The 25,107-nt window shown below is 46.4% G+C and overlaps 1 protein-coding gene across 18 annotated transcripts in view; it reads left to right on the top strand.

Annotated features, from left to right (window-relative positions):
* The window catches only part of EIF4G3 (eukaryotic translation initiation factor 4 gamma 3), a 140,119-nt gene that overhangs the window by 18,172 nt on the left and 96,840 nt on the right, over positions 1–25,107 (top strand). For all 18 annotated transcript variants that reach the window (XM_085079721.1, XM_085079727.1, XM_085079725.1 and 15 more), the window contains exon 2: positions 22,382–22,457. In XM_085079721.1, coding sequence (XP_084935847.1) covers positions 22,382–22,457 — 76 coding nt within the window. The remainder of the gene's footprint in view (positions 1–22,381; positions 22,458–25,107) is intronic.

The raw sequence follows: 25,107 nt of genomic DNA on the forward strand, positions 1-25,107 counted from the left end.
GTAAAGGACTCAGAGAAGGAACACAAACATTTCCTCAGTCCCAGGAGTGGAACAATAGCTCATTGTTGGGAGCAAGGGATTGCAGAAAAGCCAGCAGACTCAGAAATAGGGGGTTATTTTCTATCGCTTACTATTTATACTGCACTTGGAGGCTCTTTGGAGACTAGATGTCCAGTTCGTGGAATGTGTGTCCCTTGGTTGAGGAAGGTTGGGTGTGAGCAGAGCATGTCCTCAGTGGGCATTTGTTCTGCACAATGCCGGGGTTAGGGGCGCCTGGAACACTGCTCTGTGTCCATGCGAGTCCCTGCTCTGCCTCGCAGCCTGGCAGCTGAGGAGACGTCCCCTAAAGAGACAGGACTCTTTTTCCTCCCACCCTCACTTTCTTTCTGCTGTCTATCGGCCGCTGAATGGGCTTGCATTGACCAGAGAGACAAAGGAGCCTTTCAGGCTCCGGCTTTCGCCACAGCCAGCGCGCTCTGGGCTTTTGTTAATGCGCTCAGTTCCCCCTTTCTCTCCGGGCAGCCTCACACTCATTGTTAATGCAGCTCCGGAGCAGCACTGATAGTTCTGAATTCATTTTGTTTGCTCAGTTCGCAGGAAAAGTTGCAAAAAGCTGCGGAGAGAACGTGTTGCCTCTTAGATTCTCCGCAGAGTATTTTCTTTCATGCCTTTCGCAGGGAAAAGTGGATCGTGTAAACAGATCCTGGCAAATCCGCGCCCGAGCGGAGCGTGGCAGCAGCGGCGCCTGCGCGCGTGGAGCCTGGCACCTCGTCCCAGCGTCTGGGAACACTAACTGGCTTTCCCCCGCCCCAGCTGGATTAGGCTCCATGTTGTCCTGTTTAATTTTGTTATTGCATTAGGCAGCTAAAGATGTAAGCGCTTATTAAAACAGCTGCTTTGCTAAGTGGCAGCGCTGAGTTGGGGGGTGCTGTGCAACAGTTGGGAACTCGCTCGGCATCGCCCCAGATTATGTGTTGTGTGAGGGAGTTGTGGTTTTTAAGGACTTGAAGATCCATAGTCTTAAATAAATCAAAACGACTTCAGATAGATACAGCAACACGGGGGTGGATGGTGGGAGAATCTCCTAGGTCAGCATTTCCTACCAGTGCATAGAGATGACCAAAAGCAACGTTACTTTTCCAATTCCATGTTAATAAACATGAAAGGTGCTGGTAGGTGCTCTCTAATTGTTAAGAAACATCACTGTGGAATTAATTCCTGGAAATAAACTGTTAGGAAGCAGCTGATGGAGAGCACTGGTGCGTAGCAGGCATACAAAAATAAATGTAAATGCTGCTGGGGGGGGAGGATGGAGGGGGAATGGTTGTTTCTTATCGTGAAGGGCAGGCAGGTTTTGGGAGGGTTGTGCCCCAAAGTCAGATGCTCTGTTGGGTGAAACAAACTGGGAGAACAGGACAGGGATGAGTTTAATTGTGCAAATGAGGTAGTGTCAGCAGTTGAGAGATGACCACAAAGGCTGTTGCAGGATTCAAAGCAAGTGTTTTTTCTAGAAATAGTTGGTTTTTTTGTATTCTGAATCAATTTTTAATAGCATGTAAAGCTGTGCTGTCTTTGGTTACCATCTCCCTGACTGGAACATGAACTGGGGAGCTGGGTGAAGTGAGGCTGTATCTCTGCACCTTTTAAAGGATAACAGAACCCTCTGTAGGGAATATCTGACAGGTAGAAAACCAGCATTCAGATACATAGAGGGGCCTGAGCGAGTAATGGAAGAAATCCTTGTCAGGAGAGCACAGCAGATTTTTTTTCCCCAAGATGGAGAATGACTTAAACTTTTTAATAGATGGCTGCTGAGCACACAGTTTCAAGCTGGAAAAAGTAACCCCAGACACCACTGTTCATCACTGCCCCCCAGCCAGCTCAAGTCTCGCCGATAAAAAGTACCTGCCCTTCTGTGCACTTAGTTGTAAGGATTTGAAGGCTTGAAGATACATAGTCTTAAATTAAACCGACTTCAGATAGACACAGCAGCGCAGGGATGGAAGGTGGGAGAATCCCCTAGGTTGGTGTTTCTTTGCCACCTGTCTGGAGGGATTGCCATCTGTCTGATTGTAGTGTAGTCTATCGTGGAGTGAACTCCCCATCCCTGGAAATGTCCAAGGCCAGGTTGGACAGGGCTTGGAGCAACCTGGGATAGTGGAAGGTGTCCCTGCCTGTGGTAGAGGGTGGAACAGGATAAGCTTTTAGAGCCCTTCCAACCCATGCCCTTCTGGGATTCTGTGACCAAAAAAGATGCTAATATTTACATAATTACTTAGTAGGGGTTACTTTATCCAGAAACAACTTTACAACTGGTCGACCACACAATGCAAACAGTCCTCATGCCTTGGCAAGCATCGTCTTAATTCTGTTATTTTTGTCAGAGGCTCTGGTTCTAGGTTTTTGGAGGTTTTTTAGCTTTGGAAGTCAGTGCCTGGGGTAAAATCCCTGTGTGGCAGTGGAGCCCAATAGGGGGAGTGTGAACTTTAACTAAAGCCTTGTCTGAATTCCTTCCAATTTCCTGTACAAAGGATGAGCCTCACCACGTGTCCAGAAGGCTAATAAATGTAGGGGCTGGTAAATCAAAAGGGAAATTAATCTGAAGGCCTTGGGGCTTTTGCTTTGCTTTAAAAGTGTGGAACATGTCCATGAGGCAGTACTCAAATTGTCCTTTCTAACAATTTCTTTAAAATTTATGCCCAAACTTACCCAACAAAGTAAAAATAAGTTGTTTCCTTTGTGTCTTCAGTGAGTGAAACGCTTCTTGGTTCAGTGATAGAGGGTTTAGACCTCAGAGCTGGACCAAATGAACTGGGTTTTGGCACAGTTAGCCCTGACTGAAGCAAGGAAGGCTCTTCTAATCTCCCCTGCCCCCAAAGCCACCCAAACCACAGCGTGTTTCGGCATCACCTGTGGCACAAATCACCCAATGGCTTCTTTCCAGCTGCCGAAATGCAGGTTTTCTGATCTTGGGTTTCTTTATGTTGGGAGGAAATCTGCCACCTTCCTCTGCATGTCTTTCAGGAAGGTTTCTTCTAATAAAAATCTCGGTTTTAGCAGCCCTGGCGTTGGCTTTGACCTTGGGTACCCTTTTTACTGCTCTTCTTTTCCTGACTTTGATGTTGGAGCGCCGCATATTTGTGGTGATTTCCACAGGCATGTGCTGTGCTCAGACACAGACGTGGCTGCGCTTCCGGACTTAAAATGCCAGTGCTTGGCCTCAGCTTGATTAGGTTTGAGTAAAGAGAGATTTTTGTAATGCAGAACCATCAGCCTGGAACTCTTAAATCAGATAATTAATTGTAGTGGGAGTGTTGTCAGAGTGTGGAGGTGGGAAGCAGCTCTGGGATGGCTGGAAAAGGATTGATGTAGTTGAGTTAGGAGAGGTCTTGACCACACTTGTGTGATGTCTTGACTCTCTAAACTATATGAGTTTCTCCGTCCATCAGCCAAGGGAAGGGACAATCCCTGTTTTAGTCCCTTAAGCCTTTCTTATCCAAAACCATGAAATCTAACTGTATGCCTCTAATACTGGCTTAGCTAATCTGGCAAATGCACCCATGGTGGCCTTGGAGAGGAAGAATCCAACGTATTAAATGTGTGTGTTTGACTTGTGTGGTGATGAGAACACCACTGGAGCTGGGGAAATGGGCTTCTATTTAGGCTGATCTTGGAGAAAGCTTTTCTGTTTCCCTGACATGGAACGCAGGAGATGAGTCACAGAGTGACAAGATGAGCTGCTCCTTTGTTTTATTGTGGGGCTTGTACTGAGAGTGGCCAGATTCGCACCCAACTGCTGGGCTTTGAAAGAATTGGATCAACTCTCCTTTTTGTTCAGGTCCTTACATCTTCTTCCTTAATTTCCCCTTCCATCAGTGTGTTTTCAGCTCCAGTTCTTCTGCTAGGAAATAAATACAGTCTTGCTTTTTCATACCCTCTTACTAATTCTTACACTACTTTTCATACACATGGTTCTGTTTCAGGTGTTTGTCCTCTTGGAGTCTTTTTACATTGTTTTTTTCCCTTTGAAAGTCTGAACCTCCTTGGAAATAGGTACATGGAGATTTATTCTGTGGGGATACAGATGATTTGACATGACCTCATGCCAAAATCTGTGCAGGGAGTGGTGTAGGGAACCACAATTCAGATGCTTAAGGAGTATCTGACCCTGCTGTTTCCTCCTTTTACTAAGTAGTTACTGGATTTGAAAAGCTTTTGGGGGGATAAGAACCCAAAATTTCTTTTTTTCTCTTCCCAAATGCCACAAATATTCATTTCTAACGCTCCACCATCACCCACATCTCTCCAAAGAAAGAATACTCCAAATGACTCCAAAGAGTCAGCTGTCCCTGCTCAAAGGAGGTATTGAAGAGCCTGAGTCCTGGAAGCCGGTGCAGGCTGGGTCAGGAGTGTTTCATTCAGCGATTGGGAGGCCCCAGGCCACCAGGGGAAGGCAGGATCTCATGGGGCTCTTCTGGTTGTGGGGATGAGCAGAGAGTCATTAGTGCCGCTCGTTATTCACCCTGCAAAGTGTGTAAGTGCCAGGCTCAGAGTGGAGTTTTTTAATTCAGGCAACAAAGCATTGCTGAGTTCCATGGGGTTGCTCCCAAATCCATGTATATGCCTCACCCTTGGAGGCTGAGAGCACTGTTAAAAATCATCAGGCTTCAGAAGTGGGCAGGATGCAGTGGATTCTGGTTTGGGTTGGAAGGGCCCTTCAAGTTCATCCCATGGGCAAGGACACCTTCCACTCTCCCAGATTGCTCCAAGCTCCATCCAGCCTGGCCCTGGGCACTTCAGGGATCCAGAGGCAGCCACAGCTTCTCCAGGCACCCCTGTGCCAGGGCCTCACCACTCTCACAGGGAACAAGTCCTTCCCAAAATCCTACCTCACTCTGCCCTCTGGCAGTGGGAACAATTGCCCCTTGTTCTGTCCCTCCAGGCCCTTGACCAAAGTTCCTTAGGGCAGGATGTGAAGGCTGCCTTGGGGATTCTCTGCTTCAGTGTGGAGACTGGAGTGAACTGGATGGAGCTATGGTGGTGTTCAACCCAACCTTGGCTGTCACTTGGTTCATGATGGAGGAGGAGAAAGGGTGGGAGCTGCAATTTAAGGGGAGCAAACCAGCTGCTCACTCAGCCCATCTTTCAGACCTTGTTTCTCACTGTTCTTGCTGTGGTAGTTTTGGGAAGTTCTGAAATGCCTTGTTACTCCTGCTCCGCCTCCAAGAGGTTACAGAGGAGACTTTTGCAAAAATCCTGAGATAGGGTCTGGGGAATGCTGTTGGTCGCTGTTGTTCAGAGGTCTGCTGGGAACTGGGGAGGAGATTTGCTCCAGGGCTGCATGGAAGCTCCCACGTGGATCAGCTGGTCTCAAAGGCAGAAACACACAGCTGTTAATCGTGGACTGGTTCTGACTCTCCTGTAGACATCATGAAATAGAAACTCTGTTCTGTAGTCAAGTGCTCTTCCTCTGACATCCACAGCCAAGGGGATTAATGCCACTGAAGGAAAAAATGAAATTATTAGTATTAACTTTTGCTCATATGGGAGTCCCTGTCCTTCTGCAGTAAGAGTGTGAGAGACTCAGGAGCCAGGGAAACATGGAAAAAAGCTGATTGTTCAGTGTTGATTTCAGCAACTCCTTACAAAGTAGCAGATCAGGCCAAGTAACATAAAATGAAAATAATCAAAGTGGCAGTCAGTTTATCTATAATAAAATTAATTCTTCACTACTTCATAGGAGCTGCATAGTGGAATTTTAACTTCTTTTGCTTGAGCACTGGTCTGTGCCTTAATGTTCCTTTCTCCCCTTGGCTGCCAGCCCCAACTCTGCACTTGCCATGCAGTAAATGGCCTCATGTGGGTTCATCTCAGCTCCCCAGCACCACTCAGAGGGTCCTAAAAAGTGCTCAGATTTTTCCATTCAAGAGCCCCTGCTTTCCTGGATGTGCATCAGCTCTTCCATTAAGGAAACAGGAGAGGATGAAGCCTGTAGGGTGTGTTTGAGTGGGATGAGGTTTTCCTCCGGTGGAGAGTTTTTTTAACCCTGGAAGCAACAATAACAGTCAAAGTTTCCCTACCCCAGTCCCTTCACTTAGAAGGAGATTCCTAAAGGATTTTTCTTTTTCAGGACTCTTTTCTCTGTCATAACAGGGAATTTATTTTCCAATAAATAGCAGAAAGTAACTTCCTAATGTCTGTGGGATCATGCATGGGTTGCTTTTATACCTGTTGGCTTTTCCTTGGGTGCCATGGTAGCACCTCACCCCACCTGTGACAGTTTCTGTGGCCCCACCCATGACAGGGATGGTCCTTAAAGCAGTGCCATGTGCACTTTCCCCCTCTGCTCTACATGCCATGATGTGCTTCCCGCTGCCGCAGGGCTCTGTCACTGCAAGGTATGGATTAGGGTTACATTTACCCACCTGGCTGAGCTTGGAAACAGCTTGGAAAAGAGCCTTCTCTGCTTGTTATCTGTGCACAGATCCTCACTTGGCCTCCCAAAAGCTTTTTGACTTCCTGTTTTTACAAAAGACTTTGTATTCAGTCACCATAGTGGTTCAGGAGTGTCTCTGGGCACGCTGGGTGTGAGTCAACCCAAATGGAAGTGTCCACTTACACAGCAAGAGGAAAAAGCCTTTTTATGTAGCTAAGGCCAGGCACTTCAGGCTATAGCAAGTGTGATTAAATGAATCGGAATTCAAGATTTGGAACTCCTCTTGGGGATTTCCAGTTGGGTTTCCCCTTCAGGAGTGCTGTTGGCTATATCGGAATAGGGGAAAGATTAGTAACTTGTGGAATGAAAGGGAAGAAAATGTGTGATGTAAAAGTAAGGATGGCTGATGAAATAGGTGATCTTACAAAATGCTTTCTCTTGGCTGTGTGCTCTTAAATATGGAGGAACACATCACAGGATGTGGATACAATCACTTGGTTATATTTAAACTAAGGAGAGGCAGCATACTTAATACTCCACTTAATTGGAGATGCAACTTCTCAAGCAAACTCTGGTCCATGACCCTAAGAAACCTCACACAAATCCACAGGTAGTGTGTGTGGTTTAGAAAAATTTGGACATTTACTTCAAGTAAACCCTGAAATCACATGTGTATTTACTATAAATGACTCTATCAGTGTCTATATTGTCAATTAATCCATTTAGGGAACATGTGTGAGAAGTTGTGAACAGCTCAGCTCAGCACAATTTAATTAATGGAGGTGGTCTCTGAAGAGCTCTGTGTGTTAGCTGGCTTGGATGCTTTGGACTTTTACAGCATCTGTTTTCTCTTTTTCCTTAAGGAAAACACAGTTACCCCTGCAGTTTTGCAAACTCCTTGTCTACAGGTCCTTAAAAATTCCTTTTTTAAATAAACAGATTCAGCCAAAGAGACACAGACTTAACCAAAGTTCATTAGATTAAATGTGAATTTTTCTGGCTTTGAGGTAGCTAGGTTTTTTTGGGCTTTTTTGCATTCTGATCATTTGTCACTAAAAATGTGATGATTTTGGGGGATTGGAATGTTCAGGGGTGCAGGTCTGGCTGGGCCCATACTCAGCACCAGTTGCAGGAAACATCAGCTGATGTTACATAACAGGTATGGAATTGCACATCAGTCCAAGGATATGGTTAGTGAAACTTCTGCCGGCAGAATTGGGGCAAAAATGCTGCAGGTATTTGTGGTTAGCCCCTGTTTTTTTTTTTTCAAGGAATATTGGTTTTTAATCATAGGTGGAAAAGTTGTAAATCCATCCCTTTTATTGGATATAATACAAATATACAGGTATAACTTCGTCCAAACTTGGATGCAAATCTTATAAATGCTCCTGAATTGCTATTTCTGTACAGTATTTAAGAATATATTTCAGCAGTGTCTGGGGAAATGAAAGGTTACTTTGCTGGTTGCATCAGCATAACTGCACTGGGAATGGGGAGGGATTTGTGCTGCTGTCTGATCCAGCAAAGCTTTTCCTCCCTTGGAAAATCAGGGCTGTGTTTGTGCTGCCCAGGTGAGCGCTGACCTCGGATACTCCTGGCTTACGTTAAAGCCACTCGGTTGCGTAAGTGCTTCTTACACCTCTCAGTTCTTGTGCCATCAAATGACACCATTTGCCCAAGAAAATCTTAGTGCTTTGTAACCTTGGCATTTACAGAGAAAACAGAGGAGGATGGAGAGTGAGATGACTCGGGAGAAATGGGAAGGGTGGTATACTTTTCATCTTAGAGCATTATGGAAGATTATGGAATGAGAGCTCTTTATGCAGATAGGGATGTGATAGTGGTTGGAAAAGCCACATGTGGTGCTTCAGGCATCCAGGAAAATTGTTTTCAGTTAAATCTGCTTAAAAATCTACATCATTCTGTATTTTTGCGGTGCAGCATTGGGATGCTTTAATTGTTCCTGAATTAAAGAGGCTTTAATATCTCCAATAAAACAGGCATAAAACATCCACCTCCAGCATGGAGGTTCACAGTGATGGTGTAAATACCCGTGTGCCTGACCCCTCTAGTGATGGATACCATTACTTGCTACAGTGAGGATAAACATCCCAAAATGCTTCCTGGTGATCTTTGTCCCTTTTCCTGTGGCCCTGTGAGGGAACTCCTGCTGTCATGACCCCTGTCTTGGGGACTTTCCCCGAGAACCACACCCTGTGTTAGTCGTGGTGAGCTGCTCCTTGGGATTCTGGGCCTCAAAACTGGCTCCCACCTCGAGGGACCCCTCAGCTAAGGAAGGCACGGACCCAGTATCCCAGATAACACCATCACATCATCAATTTAGAGCAGAGTGCAGCCAGTTGCACAAGCTGCTGCTAAATTACTCTTTCTCAAGCTGTGCCAGAAAGCTTCCTGCACTGAAGTAGCATGAGCTGGAAACTCCTTCCTTAACAAGCAGTTTGTCCTCCAATACCAGCACTGCTTCCTCTGAGGACCTTTATATGAAATTACCACAAAAAGAGGAAGCTGGCTGGGTAGCAGCCCCACATCTCTGGTATTATGGGATATTTTAAAAAGCCTTGTCCCTTGGTCACTTTTATTATATATGGGTTTATGTTGGACATGGGCTTGGGAGCAGCCACAGGTTTGATGTTGTGGATGTTCAGCAGCTTCTGGGCAGAATTCTTGTATGGAAGAGGGCTAAATGACAATTATCTTCTGGTTTCCCTGTGCAGGGATGAAGGAGGATGTCAGCCTTCTGTCTCTAGTTCCATTAGGCCAAAACTTTCAGGAATTTTTGTTAAAGAACATTCTAGTTAAGCACAAATTGTCATCTTCTCTCTCCCCCCCCTTCTGGTTTGAAGTCCTCTGATGGCTGGAGGGAACTGCCTACATAGAGACACGTGCCCCGTAGCTAGCTCCTTGTGCCAGCTGGGAATGCCCCATATCTTGAATTTCGAGACATTCTTGCCTAGATTTCAATGGTAGATTCCTTGATTTTACTTTTTTCCAGTGTTGGCTGTTGTTTTTTGCTTGTCATGTCCATTCAGAAGACTTCCTGGGTGTAAATTAGTGCTCAGTGCTCCACTTAGTGTCACTTCCTATGGACACTGTGCCCACCAGTGCACTAAGGGGTAGGAGCTGAGACAATTCATCAGCTCCAGGCTGGATCCTGTCCATGATCTCTCCTCACTCCCTGTTCCCAGTGCTGGTGCTCTCCTTTCCCACAGCTCTTAATCCCTAAACCAGAAAAGGTACAATTTAAAGCCCCTTGCCTGGCAGATGACATGGAATTGCAGCCTGACCCCTGCATAACCATAACCTTGTCTTCCCTTGGAATTCTCCTTTCCAAACACCACTTGGGTCATACCGCATGTGCTGTTTGGTCAGGGGGCTGTGGAGGGACAGATCTCAAACATTCATGGTTTAACCATAAACCATAGTTGGTTGTTGTTTTTAAACAATACTAGGAGCATTTGTAGGGGTGGAGCTACAGAATTTGGACCCATTCCTTAGAATGGCATGGGGTTGTGCACTGCTGGACACGGCTCCAGATGGAAAGGTGCCCTTCCCAAAGTGTCTTTCCAGAGGAGACAAGAGCTGACATGTTCAAGGTGGTATGTAAAACATCTTCTGAAAGCTTCAGTGTGCAAATGAACTGATGGCACTGAAATGAATTGCTAATTAAGGAATTAGAAGACTTCAAATCAGGTAGTACCACTGAGGACAATCTCAATGCTGAAGGGAAGAAGCAGTGAGAAATCTGTTCTCAGATAAAGTGTTGCTTTTCCCACGTATTTCCTTCTTTTTCTTTGGTAACTGCATGACAAGTTTTGTATCCTGTCCTGGGGCTCCTATTGCCTTGAGGCTCAAGTCCTTGTGGTGTCTGTGTTGGTTCTTGCTCATCTGCTCTGCACCACTTCCCTTCACCTACACAGACTCCATCTCTGAGCAATAAGCCTCATCCTACCAAGATTCACCTCCCTGCCATCTCACATGAAGAGCTAAAATAATCCTGGAGAATCACAGGGTTCCTTGTGACTCCAGCTGGTGTGAACATGCCCATTGCTTTACTTCCTTTCTCATAGCTTCAAAGTCCACTTTGGCCCCTTGGGGCTGTTCTCCTGGCTCCGACACGACTGTCGTGGAGGTGTGGAAACATGAGGAAGCAGGGAAGAAGGGAAGAGTGTGCTGTGTGGGAAGAGCCTGGTGTGTAGCCATTCCCAGTCCCTGTACTGGAATGCAAAAGAGGTAAAGCCACAGAGTGGGATGGGGAGTCCTGCCCTGGCTGAGAAAGGCATCAGCCTCTGGTTCACAGTGTGGATTTTGGCATGTTCTGGGGCTGCTTTCATGGATGTAGTTCCATGTTGGGGTTACAGATGTCCCTCTGAGCTGGATCTGCCTGGGAAGGGTGGATCTGCCTTTGCTGACTGGGCTGTCTTCGCCCTGGTCTCAGATGTGAGGATCATGTGAGTATTTGGTAATTTAAATCAGCTCACGGAATCCACGGAAAACTTCACCCAGCCAAGGAAAAAAAAATAGTTTTCCCTTGAATCACCAGGCTGAGCTGCTTCACCAAGGAATTTTGTGATCCTTAGTCCTTTCTGAGGGACATTATTCCCTGCTGAGGGAGGTGGCAGAAGCTGTGGATGCCACCATTTGGCAGCCGGTTTAGTTTGGGGTCCCTTGGAAGCTGATCTGTGGCAGGGGCAAGGGATGCACTGTGGCCTCAGGGAACCATGGCTTTGTTTTCTCCCCATTTCCCAGGGACACTGGGGCTACTCCATGACCTGGAATTATTCCCCTTGCCCCTTTAATAAACAGTGCTCCAGAAGGTTTCTAAGTGATGCTCCATAGAGGTGGAGGGTGCGAGGGGAAAATCAGCTTTTAGCTTCCAGCACCTTTGAAGTCTCTGCTTCTTTTCCTACCTGGCCACCCAGGCATGGATTGATGGAGGAATTGCAGGATGGAGGACTTGGGCTTTTTCCCAGCTTTTTCTGGTTCTGATCCAGGATTGTCCCTTGTGTTTTGGAAGCATGAGATGTGCAATGTAAGAGCCATGTAAAACAGTAACAGCCACTGACTTCAGTCACTTGCACAATAAATAATAATAATAATAATAATTATTATTATTATTAATGATGATAATACGTATTCATTTTATATTAATTGAATAGACAGATGAGATTTTTCTGTGTTGGAAGGTTGGGCAGCGAGGTAAGTTGTTGTAGAGGTAGGTAGTCTGCTGGCTGACACTAAAGGTGATTTTATTTTTGTCAGGGCCACAAAAATAAGTATTTGGGTGGCAGGGGAGCTTCAGGGCTTTGTCTCATTTCAGGGAATAGCAGGGGTGTAATAGCTGCATAAAAATATTCTAATTAAAAGAAGCAACTGAGCTATTTAGGCTTGTGAACTACCACTAAAACGCTAATTATTTCAGAGTGTGAGAATGTCTGGAAAAGCTTCTTCATCAGGAATCATAAAAGTTTCTCCTGTTTAAATCAAGTTCTTGGGTTATATAGATGCCCAGAATAGTTAGGGTTGTGAGGGACCTTAAATCTCATCCAGTGCCACCCCCTGCCATGGGCTGGGACACCTTCCACTATCCCAGGTTGCTCCAAGACCTGTCCAGCCTGGCCTTGTTTAGTATGTGGAGCAGCCAACCCAGGAACTGCTGCCCCTCCAGCATTTTCAATAGGAGACCTCCTGCCTTCATGACAATGTGCAGATGTTTGGGTCATCTCAGAGCACAGAAAGTGATTTAGCAGCTGCTGCCAACTACTAGAATAATTTTAGGGGAAATGTCGCTGTCTCTGGTCAGCTGAAAGCCTGTTACTTGCTCAGTTTAGATGCTTTTAACATTTGTATCTGTATTTGTAGCCTCCAGATTCTTCATTGCTGGTGAGGTCAAGTCTGGCAGCCCCTTGGGAACAGTGCAGGGCAAAGATGGCTCATGGAATTTTACAAGATGTTTAGCCCAGTATCACATGGCAGGAGCCCAGCTCCCTGATTGCCCTGCCTGGGACTTTTGGGCTCTGGTTTTAGGGCCAGGTTTGTCTGAGCTGGCCAGGTGTGTGTGCTGCTGGTGTAACACAGCTCTGCTTCCAATTTATTGGGTGCATTTTGGAGTACCTCATCTGGAGGTACTCATCTGAAATCTCTCCATGGGATGTTGGCCCATCACAGTCCTCCGTAACTTAGAGCAGATTCTCCAGGATTCAGCTGGAGTCTCCAAGGCTCACCTTGTTGAGCCTTTTTCCCCCATCTTAAATTTTGGGCTGTTTATAAGGTGCCTGGCCTGGGGTTGTGGCTAGAGATCTGTGAGAAATGACTTGGAGCAGCAGAGTCTGTTGGAAGACAAATGGGGCTGCTCCAGGTTCCTGAGCGTTGCCTGTTTCCTGCAGCCTAATTGGAGTTTCAATTAACATGGACAAGTACAATCATAAATAACCCTCCTAAAATTAAATGGAATTTTCAGGCTACATTGGCACATTCGCTGTGATGCTGTTGTCTCTCCGTGGCAATGCCGTGTTTTCCAGCTGAAGGGAGCTGATGAGATGTATTGACATTTTCATCTCTTAGAACAGTCCATATAGTTTGAGAATAAAATGTGAATTGAAAAAATATGGGAGTGGCTGGTAAGAGGAAAGAGGAAGAGTCAGCTGGTGAGAAGCTGTCTGTAGCTGAGCAAGGGATGCTCCCCTGGCACATTGCTCACCTTGTTACCTGAGCTGGCACAGGCATGACCCAGGGAGCTTCTATGGCTTTTTTTGGTAATTACTAGTATTTCACAGCTTGGTTCAAACCTGAATTTAACCTTATTCAGGCTGTGCTGTGAAACACACTTCTGCGAGTGTTAAAAATACACCTTAAAGTTCACAGTTACAGAAATACTCCGTGCGTCGTCTCCAGACCCGTCCCCCACCCACCAACACCCCGCTTCAAAGAAAATCCCAGCAGGATTAGCAGGGTTTAGACACAGTTTCTTCCACCCCAAACAACCTTTCCAGGTCTCAGCTGAAAATAGCCAGTTTGCCTCCACGCTGGGGTTGCAGTGGAGGCAGACAGAGATGAAGTAACAAAATCAGGTTGCCCTTAGAAACACATTTGTATTGGGCAGAAGGATTGATTGGGGTTTTGTGGTGTTAGCTCGGGCGCAGGTCCTGCCAGCCCCCGGGAGCTCTCTCTGCCGGGAGGAGACACATGGGGTGAGGCGAGGGCTGGGGTGATTTAGTGCGGGTGAGCTGTCTCAGTGCTGGTTAATTTAGAGATGCAAAACTGAGCCTGGAAGTAATGAGCTCTGGCTAATTAGGTGCTTGTCTGCAGGTGGAACTATTGCAGCTGGTGCTCCCAATATTGCTGGTTTGGATTTGAAAGCATCACGGAATCTGTGGGATGCTGGGAATACAGATAATTTGCAACAAAGGGGGTTTTTTTTCTGTTATCTTTCCCCTAGCCCCCAGCTTTCCTTTGGCATTCCCATTTGGCTTTACTGTGAAATTATCACACATGGACCAAAGATGGAAAGGAAAGGATGAGGGGAAAGGGGCATTTTATACAGGACAAAGGGGAATGGCTTCCCACTGCCAGAGTACAGGGTTAGATGGGATATTGGGAAGAAATTCCTCCCTGTGAGGGTGGGGAGGCCCTGGCACAGGGTGCCCAGAGCAGCTGTGGCTGCCCTGGATCCCTGGAAATGTCCAAGGCCAGGTTGCACAGGGCTTGGAGAAACCTGGGCTAGTGGAAGCTGTCCCTGCCCATGGCAGGGGTGGCACTAGATGGGCTTTGAGAACGCTCCCGACCCAAACCAGTCTGGGATCCTGGGATATTTTGTGGAATGGATATTTAAAGGGATGTAAGTTGGAGGATTTGGAGACGTGCTCTGCTACAAACAGGACGTGCACTGTGTCTGTGGCTGCTGCAGTGGCTGGGCATACAGAAGGGCTGGGATGTGCCAGGTGGGCTCTGCCCCTCAACTTTGGCCGCACAGTCGGACGTGCCAACGCCTGCATCTGCAGATTCCTGAAACGTGTCGGGACTCCCGAAGGGAGAGGAGCAGGAACCTGAATAGCTGCAGGATGCTGGGGGAAGGAAAGGGACAGCACGCTGTTCAGTGAGCATTTGAAGGTCACATTTTCCTTTCAAGCTGCAGTTTTCAGCACTGGAAAGCTTGTTTTCCAACAGGCATTGAGGTTCATTGGGATTTGTGTCCCCCTTTTTGGAAAGCTCTCCCTGTTCCCATCCAGCTCTGTGCAAGCACAGTTCAGGGGACATTGTGTGGCAGACAGCAGAGAAAGGAAGTGTTTGGGATTATTTGGAAGCTGATGCTGAGATTAATGATATGTAATTAGGTAAAAAGCTCAAGATGTATTTCGAGGCAAGTTTTGTTATGAAGAGAGTGTTCATTTAGAGAATGGCCTAAACAGGGATAAGCAGGGAAGGCTTCACTTGGAACTGGACAGAACTTGGGGAGGATGATTTAATGAGGAGCATTTAATGCAGAGGGATGGAGAGGATGATAACTTCCAGTTATTATCTCAGAGTTCAGTTGGGGAGCAAGGAACAAGTCAGGTATTTTGAACAAGGCAGTAAAGGAGTGGTGAAACATCAACAATATTTATGTAGGTGTATTTCTGGTACAAAAGGAGAAGATAAATACTTTATTTAAGGTTTTGTTCCAAGTATAAAATAGCCCATAAAGAAGAACTTAAAGAGAATTCGGTGATGCAGTTTAATACACAAAATACATGAAGGATTAAAGAGGTTGTTTGTACAAACACTTCATTGATCCACTTAAAATTTATATGTCTGATAAATGGCAGTTGGGCTGTGAACATTGACTACACATGTGGCACTAAGGAGCTTTATGCTGGGCCATAAAATGTTGAAACAAGCTTAATAATGGCTTTTGCCATCAGGTCCTTCTGGGGATAAGTCATTCTGGAAAGTGGCAGACCCTGGGGGTTTGCATCTCTTCTCATGAATGATGTTCTGCTCTGTTACAAACCTCGGTACTTTTAAACCATGAACCCTATTCCTGCCATTTTGCAAACCCTTTGTATTGTGTTCCTCTGTTTTTAAAACATTTGACTTGCCAGAAGTAGTCCTTAAATCAGAATGAAGTACTGGTGTGAAGCTGCCATGGGCTTTTAAGGAATTCCTTACCTGCAGCTCTTAACTGTGACTGTATTCCTGACCCTTTGTGCCAGCAAAAAGTTGTACTTATTCTCCCCTGCTATAATAACAATAAACACCAAACACTGAAACACCAGTGCCCCACTGGGGCTTGACCTGTGGTATAGTCACAGCTAGGAATTGTGCTTCGTTTTGACATCCCATCACATTGTGCAAGAGCAGTTGCATCCAGCTGAGAAAACAGAAATAAAAGCACTTTCCATACAGAGGCCACCTCTGAGAGTCACTCTTTGAGAGTCATCCAAAAGGTCTGATCCCCTTGTCAGGAATCCCCTAGTGAGAAAAACCTCTGAACAGACAAAAACACCCAAACACACCCTAAAATCAAATGCAATCTCTGCAAGGATGGGAGATGGGATATGTCATTGAATGGAGGCAGGAGAAGGGTTAGAGAGGGTCAGCATTTTATTAGGTGGAGTCTTTAAATGTTTTCCAAAGTCCTTGAATGATGTTGGTCTTGATTCTTGTAATATTAATTATCTGCCCTCTATTATGAACAAAAGCTGCTCAGCTGTGAAGGGTCAGAGTGCTCTAGTCTCGTAAGAGCTGAAAACGTGGAGGTGACAGGGAATGGGAGAAATCAGCGTGGGCCTCTGTAATTAGGGGCTGGATTTTGTGGATGCACAGGAGGATTGAGTTATGGTCACCCCGGCAACATGAATCCTGCCTTTTCCCAAGTTACTTGCTTTGTAACCTGACTTTTATTTTTCCTTGAAAGAAGTCAATTTGGTTGTCATATTTCAGCATGGAGAGATGACGACACTGTTTTGATCTTATATGTTTTAATTTTTCCCAGGTGACATGTCACTTTGTGGAGTTGGCTTTGGGATTTTGTTGTTGTTTTGTTTTTTAAAGGCTGTAATTTGCTTTGCCAGCATTTCTTCCCTGGGCTTCTGAAATATGATCTGTCAAAAGAGGGATTGATTTTGAGGGGAAAATTGACTGCTGAAGTAGTTGCTAAGTAAAGGGGTTTGTGGTGCTACATTTGGGAGTAGCAAGATGAAAGCTGAGGGGAAACAGCAAAATTTCCTGCTGAGGAGTTTGTGCTGCAATTTAATTCTCTTTCTGATGGGGAGCACTGATGCTTTCTGAGCTCCTCATTCATTGCCACGCAGCTTTCCAAACCACACCGTGCTGTGGGGGAGTTAATTTTTTTCCCTTATCCTTTCCTTTATAAGTTTGGCTTGATTATTATCCCACATCAACTTGCCAAGAGGAGCATGATGCTGCCTCGCATCCCTTTTCTGCTGTGTGCACAGAAAATTGGGGAAGCAGCAAGATTTCAGCAGCGTGGAAGTGTTTGGGTACCAAACCCCACCGAGGCCTCGTTAAGCCCCCCTTTGTGCTGCCTCTTTAAGAGCTCAAGCTCTGCCTGCACGGGGATGGGCAGGAAGAGCTCCGGAGCCAGCCCGGCGTGGCACGGATGGGATGTGGCTGTGATGGGATGTGGCCGTGGGCTTCACTGATGGATGCAGGGAGAGGACACAACGCTGAGCCAGCTTGCAGCCAGAGCTCTCGGGGATCTCACTGACAGAGCTCTCAGGGATTTCACTGACAGAGCTCTCCAGGATCTGACAGAGCTCTCCAGGATCTTACTGACAGGGCTCTCTGGGATCTCTCTAACAGAGCCCTCTGGGATTTAAGTGACAGAGCTCTCTGGGATATCATTGCTGGAGCTCTCCAGGATTTCACTGTTGGAGCTCTTTGGAATATTACTGCCAGAGCTGTCCGGAATCTCACTGCCGGAGCTCTCGGGGTTCTTGCTGCCGGAGCTCCCTGGATCTCACTGCCAGAGCTCTCCAGGATCTCACTGCTGGAGCTCTCCGGGATCTTACTGCCAGAGCTCCCTGGATCTCACTGCTGGAGCTCTCCGGAGCTGCCAGGTAGGACAGAGTGTGCCGAACAAAAGGCTTTACCCCGCCAGCGGAGGACAGTGGAGCTGGGAAGGATGGGGTGATGCTGGGAAGTTCCAGCTGCTGTGACTGGCAGAGCTTTTCCCTTTGAACCTTTTCAGAGCCGTGCGGTTTCCCAGCCAGCTCAATGAAGTGTTTCTGCTGCTGGGATGTTCACCTCCTGCATTTTAATTGCGTGGTGAATAGAGAAAAGGCTGCAGAGGAGAAACATGCTCCTGTAAAGCTCCCTGCCATCACATCCTGCATGCTTGGAGGGGGTTTATCGATTCCTTGCTCCAAAAAGCTGAAGGAAATGCTCAAATTTGATGTGGTTTCTTGCCCTTCTGTAATCTCACTTGACGGTTTTTCCTTGGGTTTTTAAATGCACAGTTTCAGTACAAGCAGGGACACACGTGGGGATTATATAACCCTGGGGAAGCTGGTGGGAGACTGGCTGTGTTTCTGGGCAGGGATGAAAATCAGGAGTTCTGGAATGGTTTTGTGTAAGGTGTTTGCGTAGGCACCTGTGGGTACTGCGAGTTTTTACAGGGAGAAGGTGCTTCTTCGGAGCTGTGGGCTGGAAGGGGAGGAGAGCCAGCAGTGCTTGGGGTAAAATGGTTGCTAGTTGCTGAAATGAGCTTAGGTGAGAAGCACCATTCGAGGGAAAATGAATCCATTTTGGGAGAAAATGGAATAGTGTTCTTTCTTTCTCCCTCCAATCTCTGTGGAGCAGAGAAACCTGTACAGATTCCTGCTGGAAGGGCTGATTTTGGTGTGTGTTTCCAGGTCATTCACTGCTGTAACAGCACACAGAAATCTCACAGAATTGCAGTTTTGTAGTATGATTGGAACAAGCAGAGAAATGTGATACGAGGAGGAGATTTCTGCAAGGAATTCCTGCTGACTGACATTTCACTCAGCATTTGGCAGTGTCTCCTGATTGCTCCAGCAGCTCCAGGCTGGATTTTTTTTCCTTAATCGCTTTACAGAACAGTGAGATACTCCCCTCTCCTCAGAGTGTAGCTGTGGCTGTCTAATTAACAGAGATCCTCGTCTTTTTAGGGAGATTTTTGGTTTCCAGAAAAATTCTGTTTCTAGCCGGTGTTCCTTCTCCCACTGGGTCTATAATAGCTCCTGAAATTCCCCAGCTTGTAATCACTGCTGCAGCCAGATGGGGACTAGGTGGAACTCCCATTGCATCTGTGCCTGCATTTATGAATCTGCCAGAACTATCTCACTGAGGTGAGATTTTAAATATATATTTCATGAGTTAATGAGCCCTGAACCACAGTGAGGACAATCCAGTGCTGGTACTGCTGGGGCTGCTGTCCTTCAGGATTTTGGAGTGATGCTGATGGAGCAGGGAGAGCTCTAAGGAGTTGTTCAGCGTGACATGAGCAAAGCAGAGGCTGTAGTTCCACTTTACCAACCTGACGTCTGCAGAGGTGCTTTAAGAGGTTTTCCTTGGATTTAAGAGGGTCTCCTTGCTCCTGCTCTTCTGCTTTATTGCTCTCCTTGTCTTTTCTCCCTGTGGAAGGAGCTCTGAAAACGGTGTGAGGTTTGGGTCATCTTTGCTTTCCCCCCTCCCTCCCCCTTCCCACCCTCCTGGATCGTTTGGGAGCATAGTTGCACAAATCGGTGATGTGGGTGGCAAGGATATAGGGGAGGAGGAGGGGGAGGAAGAGGGAGGGCACAGGATGCTCCTGGATTGGATCTAAGCATGGCAGGATAGTAACACGAAAGAGCTGCCTGAATTATTCAGTGTCCTGGTGTTCCTGGCTGTGTGAATCCAGTGCTGCAGCAGGGCTGGGCTGGCTGGACTTCAGCTTCTTCACTTGTCTGAGTGTGCTGGGGCAGCCCAAGGGCAGCAATCCCAAGGCTTGTGTTGCATTTTGGGATGTGCAGCCCTGGTGGCACCAAAATCAGTGTGTGAGAGCAGATGAGTGAGTTCCCTGGTGTGGGTGTGGATGTGGATGGGATGACACTGCTGGATGAGGTTCTGCTTCCCACCTGGCTGCCCTGACCCATTCACCTCCCTTGGTGGAGTCACTTGGTGGTGCTGTCACTTAACCCATTCCTAGGAAAAGAGCCTCATTAGCACAAATCGTGATGAACTTTGCTGTCAGCCTGGCTCACTTCTCCCACAGTACCAGCAGTTGTTATCCCAGGACAGGCTCCTTTGGCTGGTGGATGGGGAGAGAAAGTGATGATTTCCACTGGGGAGCAGGAACAAGCTCCAGGAGGTTTGGTGGGAGCCAGGAGCCTTTCCACTTGCCAAGCTCCTTGCAGGGAAGCTGGAATCTCTCACTTGCCCAGCTCCTTGCAGGGAAGCTGGAATCTCTCCATTAGTCCAGCTTCTCTCAGGGAAACAGGAACCTTTCCACTTGCCCAGTCTCTTGCAGAGGGTCCGTCTATGGATGCCACAAGTTTCTGGATGCTGGAAATAATCACTTTCTCCAACCATTATTTCATTAAGGTCTGCTGGAATTTAAGGCATTTTGTTCTTATCAGTTTTGTGTCCAGGTCAAATCCTCTGTCAAAAAGGACTTAAAAGGTTTCTTTTGGATCTGATGAGAAACATCCTTTCCTAGGAGTGATCTTAAACAGTGATTCCAGACTCTGCAAATCCATCTAAACTGCTCCTTCCTTCAGGCAGCTCTTCCTGGGTACAAAAAGAGCGGTTGCTCTGCTCAAAGAAGATTATTTCCTCCTGCCTTATATAAGTTCTAAAATAAGAAAATAAATCCTAACCTTGTCGAGGATGAAACCGTTTTTCCAAACTCAGGAACGATCCCTTTTGAAGCAGCGATTGCTTCAGTGAATTGTCAGGAGTGCCTGGAGATGGGAAATCTCAGCTGTGACACAAGGGGGGCAGCTCCATCCTGGGCCTCAGGCTGTCATCCCTGTCACAGGGATCTTCTGGGGCCAAGGGAATGGTGCTACAGCAGTAAATTTGAGTTTTTATTCCATCTTCCAGTGTGTTTTTAATCCTCCTTTCCCAAATCTTAGTTTTTTTGTTGTTGTTTTCCAAAACTCAGGGAAGAATGCGAGATCCTTGGGATGAAAGCTGGGAGTGGCTCTGTTGAAGTTCATGACAAATCTTACTGTTGTTTGGCTGAGTCAGGGTTTTAAATCCTGTTTGGTTGTTAAAAACTTCTCTATCTATCAAACGACACCACTTGGGCCCAAGCTGGCAGATGTGCAAAGTGCAGATGAGCCTTACACCCTGAAAACAAATTCCTTCCCTCATTATTAAAAGGCAAAAAGAGATGTAGGGTGAAAGAGCGCCAGCAGTGCCGGATGGTGTTCGTGGTTCACTGGCCATGGTGTCCCCTGTCACCTGCCAGGGTGACAGGCCAGAGCCTCCCTGCAGAGGTGTTGCGAAGGTCAGAGCTGGACTCTTCCCAGCCTAATCCCATCAAGTAGCTTTTTATTGTGTCTGGTGCTCAAACAATGAATATATAATAAAATGGAGATGTTTTAGAGCAATTTCTGAGCCTGTTTGGTGAGGAGAAGCTTTTTAGTGATGAGTTCAGAGCCAGAGTGGAATGAGATTGTAAATTTAATTCTGTCTGTTTCTGATGCTGTAAATTTGCCTGAGCAGTGGTGGAGGAGGAGGTGATCCAGCTGGGACACGCTGTGAGCAGTTGGCAGGGGCAGAGCAGGTTGTGTCTGAAGAGTCCTTACTTCAGCCTTAACATTTGGTCCATTTTAAGGGGAATAGTTGGGATTGTGGAGTTTGGGGTGGCTGTTGAGTTGTGTCAGCACCAGCAGGGTCTGTCCTGTCACTGTTATTGATGTTGGTCCCTGCAAAACTCTGGACAGCAGCAGCAATTTTGAGATCAGACTTCGGGTGCAAAGTCTCCTGAAGTTTCAACTCAAACTAATCTGGGCTCAGAATTTAGCTTAGCAGTGTGTTTTTCCTTGTTAGAACAAAACAAAGAAGTGGTTTTGTGACTTTATTTTCTTTTTAAGTATCCCACCATGTTAACACATGAGGTCTGTGTCTTTCCATGTGTGCAAGAACCTCACGCAATCCAGCTGTTCTCATTTCCCATGAGATTTTGATGTGTAAAATGTAAACAGCAAAAAGGTGAAATCTGATCATGGCATGTGGGAAAGTTTTTCAGCAAGTGGTTTTTTCATGACAGTGGGCATCAGGTGTTGCCTAGATCTGTGCAGGGCCACAAGGTGTTATCCAAGTCAGACTTTTTTATTCTTTTGAAATCCCTGCATCCTCCTGTTTTATTACACAAGTAAACCATATTCTGGTGTGGGGGTTTTTTGTGCAAAGTGTTTTTCCCTGTTCCTTTTCCCCCTGGATTTCCACAATACCTTTACAATTCAGAAAACTCTTGCAATTTGCCTTTAAGTCACCCTGCAGCAGCTCCTCAAAACCTCCCATCTCTCTGACAGCATTTATTTTTGGTGGGCGGATGAGGAAAGGAGTCACTGGGTGAAGAGAGGCAAACAACAAGGAAACAATTCCAGCAGGATTCCTGCGTGGTTAGCAAAACAGGAGCTGCCATTGTCCGGCAGTGCCCTGCTGATCCACAGGGTTTGTCCCGCTGAATGCCGAGGGCTTGTGGCTCCTGGGATTTTTCCCTTACTCTTTCAAACCGAAGCAGAGGTAGGGAACTCTCTTGACAAGCCCAAGGTTTTGTGGATTGTTCGGTGAGGGCTTTGCGGTGGTTCCCTCGATCTGTTTTGGGAACAGCTGCCCTTGGAGCCGCGGAGATCCCGAGGGACCGGAGCTGCCGGGGCAGCAGTGGGTTCTGGGGGTGGGAGGTGTCCCTGGGTGTGTCCCCAAACACGGCCCTGCCTTCCACGCTGCTTTCCTTGACTTGCTGTGTTGCAGAATCCCCCGAGGTCCTGTCCAGCAGCCCCTCGAGGATCGGATCTTCACTCCGACCGTCTCGGCTGTGTACAGCACTGTGAGTATCTGCTGGGGCTGGGGTGTCGTGGGGAGATCAGATGGGTGTGCAAAAATCCCAGGGCAATTAGAAACTGTACAGTTAAAAATGGAACATTGGAAAAAATGCAGCTTCTTTTTGCCTCCTGAGATAAATGGTGCTCAAAAAGTCTCTTCTGGTTCCATGTGAGTAGGAAAAGAAAGGAGATCCTTCTGGCTCCACACAGCTCCCTGACAGGAGGATAAAGCCAGGGGTGAAGTCAGGCTTTGCTCCCAGAGAACAAGGAGCGGGACAAGGGGACACAGCCTCAAGTTGTGCCAAGGGAGATTCATGTTGGATATTGGGAAAATTTCTTCACTGGTGGTCAGACATTGCCTCAGGCTGCCCAGGGCAGTGATGGAGTCATATCCCTGGAAGTGTTCAAAAGACATGTGAATGTGGTACCTGGGGACAGGAGTTAGGTGGGCATGGGAATATTGGTTGAACATTGTGCTTGATCTGGGATGTCTTTTCCAACCTTAATAATTCTTTGATTTTATTAAGAACTTTTTTGTTACATGGGAGCAAGAAAGGAAGAAATCTTTGGGGGACTTGTGGGTCCAGTCCTTTTTTTAAGTGTCTTTAGTTTTATTTAGCAGATTGGAGAGTGAGTTTTCCCAGCAGTATCACAGGAATGACGGCGTTTTGGCCATATTTTCATTTTGGTGGTTCCATCTCTTTCCTTTCCCCTGCATCTCAAAGACTAATTTTTTGGTGTATTCGTGGCTTCACATTTCTAATAACTTCTTATCAGATAAATAATCAAGATTTGTTTTCACGTGAAACACACCATTCCACAGAGGAAGAAATATTTTGATAGTAGATTGAATATTTAAGATAGGTGCCTTTGGCTCGCTGTCCTACATGTTTGCTAATGTATAATATTGATAATTGTAGAAATTTAGCATAGAAACAGTGATGTTTATTTGTGGACATGATAGTATTTTCCTTTTATTCATTTCTTTTTTTCCAATGGCAATAGCTAGAAGCCCAGGGTTATTTATAAGCTTTGCTAAATCAGCACAGTCCTGGGAAAGTCATATTTTGCTTTTCTGGTTGGGATAGTGTGAATATTTTTAATGCCAAAAAAACGCTTTTAAGCTGCTCTTTTAATTATTTGGAAAACAGGAAGAGAAGCTGTAGATGGGATAAATTCAGTGTATTTTATGCAGGAACATAAGCTGCTTATAGAAAAACATAAGCTGCTGTGCAAGGTTTTCTCCTTCTCTGTTTGCAGCAGTGGTCAGGGATGGGGTTCTCAGCTCTGGCTCCCTCGGGGGACCCTGGGCTGGAGCATCTCCTGCCCAGGAAAGCTGTGGCTGCCCCTGGATCCCTGGAAGTGTCCAAGGCCAGGTTGGACAGAGGTTGGAGCAGCCTGGGATAGTGGAAGGTGCCCTTGCCCAGGGCAGAGGGTGGCACTGGATGAGGATGATTAAAGTCCCTCCAACCCAAACCATTCCATGATGATTCAATGATGTTGATGGTATTTAGCCCTTCTCTTTTTCGGGTCGTAGAGGAATTTCGTGATGCCTCTTCTGCTGTGGCTGTCAGGAGGTGCTGAGCTGAGCTTTGGGCATGATTAAGGGTAAAAGTGCTGCCAAGTGTCTGTTGGTCCCAGAAATGCAGCAGCTCAGCTGGCTGTAGGGGCAGAAGGACTCAGGTGTGGCTGTGGGTGGTCTGGTGGCCATGGATTCCCATCCAGGTGAGTTGAAGTGGTTGGGATACGCTGTTAGCTCTGACAAGGGTTGAAGATTTTGAGGTTTGTGGCTTTGACAGCAGTGAATCAACAAACCCGAGCTGTAGGCTTTGTGTTCCCTTGGTTCTCAGTATCTGATGTATGAATGTTTGTGTGCAAAAAAGCAAAACCAAAGGAACAAATTTGGAAGAAATCCTTCCCTGTGAGAGTGGGGAGGCTCTGGCACAGGGTGCCCGGAGAAGCTGTAGCTGCTCCTGGAAGTGTCCAAGGCCAGGTTGGACAGGGCTTGGAGCAACCTGGGATAGTGGAAGGTGTCCCTGCCATGGAACAAGATGAGCTTTAAGATCCCTTCCAGCCCAAACCTTTCTGGCATTCTGTGGACATAAATGTACAAACAGGTATAATAAATAATTCATTTTATATTATCTTTTATATACCCCGTACAACACTTAAAAAACACTTTAAAAATATCTGAATTCCTTTTAAAGAAGGTTATTTTTCTGCAATTCTTTCCTCCCAAGATATAATGCAGATGCCTGTGGGGAAAATATGACTGTAAAAATTTAAATTAATGTAAAATAGAAAAGTAACTGTGAAGAATGACCTAAAATAGCTTTTCAGTGTGGAAAAATATCACTCCTTGCTATGTTACAGGAATAGAAGACAGGGCTGGGAGTATCTCAGTTCCAGGCTTTGAGAATGCTCAAGTTCGAGAGAAAATTTCATGTTTTGGGGAAAGGAGAGAAATTTCTCGGCTGGGTTCCTTTCAGGCTTCCATTTGAAGCCCCAGGCAGATTTCAGATTTAGAAGGAGTCCAGGGAAAAATGAATTGGGATGGAAAAAGCACATGATGGGAGGGCCTTGACAAATTCATTCATGAAAGGTCTCAGTGGTTTGTTACACAAGGAACAGCACCATGCACTTAAGCCCTGGGTT

This window comes from Lichenostomus cassidix, chromosome 21 (genome assembly GCF_008360975.1).
Source record: "Lichenostomus cassidix isolate B80296 chromosome 21, HeHo_3.0, whole genome shotgun sequence".
Classification (NCBI taxonomy): domain Eukaryota; kingdom Metazoa; phylum Chordata; class Aves; order Passeriformes; family Meliphagidae; genus Lichenostomus; species Lichenostomus cassidix.